Consider the following 8,418-nt stretch of genomic DNA (forward strand, 5'->3'; position numbering starts at 1 on the left):
CCCCCGACAGCAGATGGAAGCTTTTTAAGAACTAATGAGTTTAAATAAACTTTAACTAACGGCAAAAAAAAGCAAGCACTTTTAATGGGTTGTTTCATCCTCTCGCACCTAACAAAACCCTTCTGTTCCAGGGCAGGGCGCGGGGTACAGGGAAAGTGTCCTGCCGTTACTAGGCTCCCTCCGTTTGACTGACAGCCTCGTGCAGGGACGAGGGATTTGCATTCCCCGCCAGCCTTGCACCTCCACGCATGCAGATGGGAGCCGGTGTGCAGAGAATACTATTCAGCGTGAGCCCAGACCTCTCGCCTGTCTGCCTGCCCCGGCTGCGCTGCCAGGAAGCAAGAAAGCTGACTTAGCCTGTTCTGACTTTTTAGCCCTTTTATCCTCCCAGCCTTTGGAGATTTACGCTGCTGCCCTTTGCTTGGCAGAATTATGAAAGTACGATGTTCCTTAATTTTCAGTCTCCGAGCTGCTCTTTAGCTCCCAGAAGCTGGCAGCTGGGGAGATTTCCTATTTAAACATGGGGAGCTACATTAGCAACCCCAGTTGCCCTTGCAATGAAAAAGACTCTGGGAATTATGGCAGTATTAATCATTTAGCCTCCCCACCCCCCCAGTTTGTCTGGTTAAGATCAAATTCTCAGTTTATTTTCTGGTGTGTGCTAATGTACTCAGATCTTTCATCGTCTCTCCTCTCCCTTCCCCTCCAGGAAAGCAAATCTTCCCCCCCTGCCAATTTTTTGTGGGTTCTGGTCAACACCCCTTTGTTTTGTTTCTCTTTTCCATTAACTATCCACGAATGTGCTGGGCTTTCGAACGGAGCCAGTGAAAGATTGGTTATTGGCAGCCCAGCAGAAGAGTCTTGAAAAGCAGCTGTCGATGGGGAGTTGTCATCAAGGGAGCGTTTCTGGTGGGGTTTTGTGAGGACTGGGTCTTAGACCTGATGCCATTCAATGTTATCAGTGATCTGAGAGCAGATGTAAAATCCCTGCTGACTTCAGCCATCTGGAGCTTCTCCTTGCGTGTGCTCATCAGTCGCTATATGAGGAGGTCACGGCATTGCGGTCCGTTCACAGTTACAGGTCACAGCCATGTTCTTGTCAAAATATTCACGGCGTCCGGTTCACTCCAGCCACCCAGCGTACAGACTTCAGCAAACGCGATTGGCAGAAGGGACTGCAGCCCCACGTTCAGGGAACACTGAGTAGTTAAGCACACCCTAAGGAAAAAATGCAGCCCTAAAAGTAACCGGTGCCAGTACATTGCCCAGGTCAAGTCACCAGTCTTGGCGGGGCAGCATGCATCCCAATGGGTTAGAATTGCAAGGGAGCAAGGGCGCGTAATTATCTTGCCATCTGCTGACGCACCACGGATGTCTGCCCATTGTTGGGTACGTAAGAGCAGCAGTTTTAGCTCCCTGGAGAAATGGCTGATAACATCTAAGCAGTTGAGTGGTGGGAGAAGGAGCTTATTCATTAGCTTAGGGGTTGACGACTGACAGCCCTCAGAGCCGCTGGGTCCAGCCCATAGGGACTTCACCTGCCCCACGGCTCGGTGGTGGCAGCGGGTCCTAGCACTGGCCTTCCTCAGACCCTAGCTGGCTCAATTTGTTGTGAAAAGAGTGCCATCAATTTGATATGACATCAAGGGCATCGTACATTTGCAGATGAGAGCTGGGCAGAATTGTTAGTGATGATAGAGACAGAATATCCACAGTGTGATTATTTGGTAAAATGGGCATTTAATGGCCATCTAGGAACATGCCGTGCTTACAAAATGGGGAAGCTGTACCCTGGAAAGCTGGGACTCGGGAAATAATTTCAGGGTCACAGTGAACAGGAGCTGCCAGTGAAATGCTGTGGCTCTAAGGGCTAATGTGGACCTGTGTTGGATAAAGAGGGCTGTATTGACTAAGAGGATAGGGTTGAGACTGATGTGGAGTATTGAGTCCGGTTTTGGTGCCAGCATGTTAAAAAGGATGGTATAGAACTGGGAAGTAGAAAAGAGCCACACAAGTGATTTGGGGACTGGAGAAAATGCCTTTCAGTGAGTAAATTAAGAGCTCAGTTGTAGCTTGTCAAAAAGAAGATTGAGAAATGACTTGATTACAGCATATAATCACCTTTGTGCAGAGAACAACTGCGTACTAAAGAGCTCTTTAGTATGAGAAAGATAAGGAGAGCCAATCCCTGGAAGCTGAAGTCAGGCAAATTTAAATGAGAAACTGGGGACAGTCTTAAATTAGGGCAATTAGTCTTTAGAACAAACGAGCAGGGTAAGCAGTGGTTTATCCAGTTCTTGATGGTCTTCACATCAAGGCCTTTGTTGAAATTCAGCTTCAGCCATGCGTACAAGTTATTGGATTCAGCGCACAGGGAACTGGGTGAAGTGAAGTGTAATGGCCAGTGAATACAGGAGTTCACACTGGATGATCTGGTGGTCCCGTCTGGTCTTTGACACGATGAATGTGGTTGCTGCCAGCCCAGCTGCTTTAATCAGTACCCAAGAAGTGATGCAAACTCCAGCTGGTGCCATGAATTTGATTTTGTGACTCCCTAATCTAGGCTGAAACACCTAGGTTGCTTCGTAACAGCTTTAACCTGCCTGTGATAAAACCCTTCTCAAGAAGCTGCTTGGAGGGCCGCACGCATGCTGTAGAAATACAGCACAAACTCATGGGCTATTGTTACCGTCTTTGCTACCAAAGCAGGGTGGCTTGTACTGGGAACTGCATAAGGAGTATCAAAAACCTTTGCCTTGATTGAATAACCATTTAAGATGTATTTGTTTTCACTGCTGCCTGATTTGAACTAGTTATTAACCGGGCAAGTTGGATTAGCTGTTCATGTTAGTGTTACAGAGTGCTTACCATAGCCTTGGCATGAAAGAAATGTGTGCGTATAGCAGGCCGGATTAATCATTGGTGGAAATCAATGGATGAATTTAGTCCTTTGTGATTAACATAAGCTGGTGTGAGCAACTGTAAGACCCTTTAGGCTGAAGGTTTGTGCAACAAGCTGTCACTGCCATCATTCTTCTTGCTTTTTGCTATTTAAGGCCCTGTATAAATACCATCATTTGTTATAAAATAGCCAGGAGCTTCCATAGTGCATAGAGAAAGTGTTGCTATAATTGATTCTTTTTTTCCTTGGCGAGTCTGGTTTAAGGCCACCTAAATTTAGTTCAGAAGATGGTAATAAGAAAGCAGGATGATGAAGGAAGTGGGAAATGGATATCCATACTTGGCTGCCAGTAGGTGTGGTCTCCCATCCAGCAAAATTTCCCAACGTTTCTTAGAATATTTCCTACTCCACCTCCAAAAAGAAACCAAGTGGTGATTGGGGTACTGGTTTGGGGTATGGAAGACCCTATGTTCAAGTCCCTGGTCTGAATGAGGGGGGATTCGAACCCGGGTTTCCAATATCCCAAGTGAGTTCCTTGATGGTTGGACTTAGTGTTCCCCTCTTTCTCCCCCACCACGAGATAAATCTTTTCTGGTACTAATGTCCATAACCCTTTCACCCCAAGAAGTATTTGTTTGGATGAATCCTTATTTTTCCAACTGGAAATAGCTTCTAAAGATTCCTGGCCAGCTTTGGTCCTGAATAACATTAACATTACCAGGTAAGTGCAGTTTGCCCTGACTACAAAGGATGTTCTGCTAAGGTCCCGGACTCAAACAGCGAGTGTCACCACTCCTGTGTCACAGTTGTAGCACTTTGCTGCTCTGTAAGGCCATTTGCGTGAGAGTGGCAACATGCCCTAAGACCCCATCCTTCAGAGGAGGAAGCCGGGACACGGAGTTAGGTCGCTCATCCAGAGCATCGCAGTGAGTCGGTGGCAGGGAAAGGAATAGAAAAAACGAATGGCTGCTCATTTCTAATCATGGACCACATAATGCTCTTCAAAAAAGAGGTGTTTAGATCGAGTCGACACAGCTTTCTCAGTGGCAGCATCTCATGAACCCTTGCAGTTCCTCAAGTTTACAAGTTATTTACTCAGTAGGCGTCAGACAAGTGATAGGGAATCAAAACAGTGATGCTCCTCTTTAATTCTGTAGATGCTTTTAATAAATGTCTCCTTTGTAGTTTAAAGAAGCGTCATTTTTACATTGTCTGAATATATGATTGTTCTTTTGTAGGACCGGCAGAGGAGAAACAGCCCAGCCGTGATGAGAGAGACTGACATTTATTCAAGTATCTTCCAGCTCGTTGTCAACGATGGCTGTCACTTCTGCATACTCGTTGGATGGTGATGCAGCATGTCAAGAGCAATGGTACAGGTTGCCTTGATGCCATTGTGCATGTTTTGTTCTCCTTGGGACTTCATATTGCCATGACAACACAGTGACACCACTAGGAACAGCCAGCTAACGGAGATCAAGAGGGAAGTTCAATGACTGTTCCTAATAGGATCCAAGGTTGCATTTGCAACAAAAGGGCCCTGAGCAGCCATCTCCACAGCGAGAAGATGAAATTTCCATTCTATTGGCCCTTTATCAAGAAGGCACAATAACATTTCCTTCTAAAGACTTGCTAATAAAAACTGTTTTGGTTATGGCTACTGATCCAACGTGATTGAGCGTCCACCGACTCTCGGACTCATGACTGGATATACGATGTTGCGAAATGGGGGAGTGGGGAATGGAGGCCAACCCTGGATGTTACGATGGTCCAGTCGGATCCGGCTCACCTGGCTTAGCTTCACCCTGTTCGTCATCCTCGTCTTCTTCCCCCTTATTGCCCACTACTACCTAACCACCATTGACGACGCAGATGATGCCGGCAAGCGCATCTTTGGCCCCCGCACGGGCAATGAGCTGTGCGAGGTGAAGCATGTCCAGGACCTGTGCCGCATCCGCGAGTCGGTCAGCGAGGAGCTGCTCCAGCTGGAAGCCAAGCGGCAGGAGCTCAACAGCGAGATCGCCAAGTTGAACCTGAAGATCGAAGCCTGCAAGAAGAGCATTGAAAACGCCAAGCAGGATCTCCTGCAGCTGAAGAATGTCATCAGCCAGACGGAGCATTCCTACAAAGAACTGATGGCTCAAAACCAGCCAAAGCTCTCCTTGCCAATCCGGCTGCTGCCAGACAAAGATGACGCTAACTTCCCTTTGCCAAAATCCAGCAGGAACTGTAGACTGCACAACTGCTTTGACTATTCACGCTGCCCGCTGACATCTGGCTTCCCTGTGTACGTCTACAACAGTGACCATTACCCTTTCGGAAACTCCTTAGACCCTTTAATTAAGCAGGCCTTTGAGGCGACGGTCAGAACTAATGTTTATGTGACTGAAAATGCAAACATTGCTTGTGTGTATATAGTCTTAGTGGGGGAGCTACAGGAGCCCATAATGCCAAAACCTACTGAACTAGAGCAACAGTTGCACTCTTTGCCATATTGGAGGACTGATGGACACAACCATCTGATCATTAATTTATCAAGAAAGTCGGAAACACAGAACTTTATCTATAACATTAGCACAGGGCGTGCCATGATTGCCCAGTCCACCTTCTACGACGGACAGTATCGGCCAGGGTTTGATATCGTGGTATCGCCTTTGGTCCATGCAATGTCTGAACCCAACTTCTTAGAGATCCCACCCCAGGTGCCAGTCAAGCGAAAGTACCTGTTCAGTTTCCAAGGAGAGAAAATTGAATCTCTCAGATCCAGCTTGCAAGAGGTTCGCTCGTTTGAGGAGGAAATCGAAGGCAATGCCCCAGCTGACTATGACGATCGGATCATTACCACCTTGAAGGCTGTCCAGGACAGCAAATTGGACTTTGTCTTGGTGGAATTCACCTGTAAGAACCAGCCTAAGGCAAGTCTGCCCACTGAGTGGGCTCTTTGTGGAGAAAGGGATGACAGGCTCGAGCTACTGAAGCTATCTACTTTTGCACTGATAATCACCCCGGGGGACACTCATCTGGTGATCTCTGCTGGGTGTGCCATGAGACTCTTTGAGGCTCTGGAAGTCGGAGCCATCCCAGTGATTCTTGGAGAGCAAGTTCAGCTGCCCTATAACGATGTGATCCGGTGGAACGAGGCAGCCTTAATAATACCAAAGCCACGTATCACAGAAGTGCACTTTCTTTTGAGAAGCATTTCTGATAATGATCTCCTTGCCATGAGGAGGCAGGGCCGTTTCTTGTGGGAGACCTACTTCTCCACCTCTGATAACGTGTTCAGCACAGTCTTGGCCATCATAAGGACTCGAATCCAAATCCCAGCAGCTCCTATTCGAGAAGAAACTGCAGTGGAAATCCCACACCGGTCTGGCAAAGCTGCCGGTACGGACCCCAACATGGCAGACAATGGAGACTTGGACCTGGGGCCTGTGGAAACCGAACCACCCTATGCGTCTCCCAAATACCTTCGCAACTTTACCCTCACAGCAATGGATGTCTACAGGAATTGGAATTCAGCTCCGGGACCTTTCCACCTCTTCCCCTACACGCCCTTCGACCCTGTTTTACCTTCAGAAGCTAAATTTCTAGGGTCTGGAACTGGATTTCGACCGATCGGAGGAGGAGCAGGTGGTTCTGGGAAAGAGTTCCAGGCTGCGTTGGGCGGCAATGTCCCCCGGGAGCAGTTCACGGTAGTCATGTTAACCTATGAGCGAGAGGAAGTCTTAATGAACTCCCTAGAGAGGCTCAATGGACTCCCTTACTTAAATAAAGTGGTGGTAGTGTGGAACTCTCCCAAGCTCCCTTCTGAAGACCTGTTGTGGCCAGACATTGGCGTCCCGATCATGGTAAGAAGGACCTGAATACTCCATATTATCTGACCTTTACAACGGGGGTATAACTTCTTCTAGAGGTGTTTTTGGGGGTGTTTGGTTGTAGCCGTGTTGGACCGAAGGACGTAGGCAGATGAGATTTATTTGGGCAGATGTGATATCTTTTACTAAACCGACTGAACAGTCGGAAAAATTGTTCTTTGCAAGCTTGCGCACCCTCCTTCAAGCGTAGGGAGAGTCTCCTGGTGTTTGTCTTCTCTCTGGGGGTCTAATAGATGTTTAAGCCGATATGCAAAATGCAGGTCTGTGAAAATGCAAATGTGTGGCAGGGATGATCAAAGGGGGTAGGAGTTAATGGGTGTGAGACAGGTAGGTGGGGCGGGGGGAAACAAAAGAGGGGAATGTCGGCAGGTGATAAAATGTAGCTGGCAAAATCTAGAGAGGTTACCTGGGGTTATTGGATGGCAGGAAGGTTATAATGTGCCATAAATCCAAAGTCTGTATTTAGTCCATTGTTTTTTTTTTTTAATATCCATTAGATTGTTGAAGTGAAGTTCGTAGTCTCATCCATGAAAGGTGTTTTGATATTACCATCAATTTATGTTTTGTGGGGCGGGGATTGGTTTTCTGCAGCTGTTAGGCTGCTTGGCCTATTCACCCAATGGCATGACTAAATCCGTTGTTAGATGCAGGGCTTCACAATGCAAACTGAGGATTGAGATTTTAAAACACAAAGGAGCCTAACATCCAGTTCTTAGAAAACACGACCTGCTTCTCAGAAGTGCTCGGCACTTGGGAGCTGCTGGATGTTTTGAAAAGCAAGTTGTGTGCTGAAGAACCCAAAGTTATTTTTTTTTAAATTCTTAGGCTGCTTGTTCAGTGCTGCCGTTTTACGGTGGTTGGCATTGTAGAGCTGTTGTTACTGGCTCTTTCCTACTGCCTGTTCCTAAATGTTTTACCTGACACATCACGTATTAAAACAAAAAGAGAGGAAAGATCCAAAGCAAATAAAGGTGTGCAGTGGGTGGGGTGTCCAGTGCCCTGACGAACTTTACCATCGACTATTACAAGGGCTCGTGGATGAACCATATGAGACAAAACATACAGGAGATGTATGTGACCGTTAGAGCTTCTCCATGTTTTTGGAAGGGTTTTCCCCTCCTCTAAATTAAAGAAATTATATTCTTAAGGACCTAAATGCTTCATAGGTTGCAGCTACCAAAGTAGCTCTCAGCTGTGTTGCCATGGAATTAAATGCTGCTGTCCCAATGACAGTTTCCCTTTATGTCTGTCTGCCTGTCTGTCTCATAGAATAATAGAAAATGAGGGTTGAAGGGACCTCAGGAGGTCACATCTAGTCCAGCCTCCTGCCCAAAACAGGACCAGCCCCAACTAGATCACCTCAGCCAGGGCTTGGTTGAGCCGGGCCTTAAAAACCTCCAGGGATGGAGAATCCACAACCTCCCTGGGGAGCCTGTTCCAGTGTTTTACTACCCTCCTTTTGAGAGAGTTTTTCCTAATATCCAACCTCAACTTCCCTTGCTGCAGCTGGAGCCCATTGCTCCTTGTCCTGCCATCTGCCCCCACTGAGACCAGTCCAGCTCCATCCTCTTCGCAGCCCCCCTGCAGGGAGGTGAAGGCGGCTATTCAATCCCCCTCAGTCTTCTCTTCCCCAGACTAAAT

General features: G+C 47.3%; 1 protein-coding gene across 2 annotated transcripts in view; it reads left to right on the forward strand.

Moving 5' to 3' along the window:
- Positions 1-8,418, forward strand: part of EXTL3 (exostosin like glycosyltransferase 3) — a 231,004-nt gene that overhangs the window by 142,903 nt on the left and 79,683 nt on the right. For both annotated transcript variants that reach the window (XM_019520885.1, XM_019520884.1), the window contains one exon: positions 4,141-6,750. In XM_019520885.1, coding sequence (XP_019376430.1) covers positions 4,603-6,750 — 2,148 coding nt within the window. In that variant the 5' untranslated portion in view covers positions 4,141-4,602. The remainder of the gene's footprint in view (positions 1-4,140; positions 6,751-8,418) is intronic.

The sequence above is a fragment of the Gavialis gangeticus genome, unplaced genomic scaffold, assembly GCF_001723915.1.
Source record: "Gavialis gangeticus isolate Ggan-Ray unplaced genomic scaffold, GavGan_comp1, whole genome shotgun sequence".
In the NCBI taxonomy this organism is placed as follows: domain Eukaryota; kingdom Metazoa; phylum Chordata; order Crocodylia; family Gavialidae; genus Gavialis; species Gavialis gangeticus.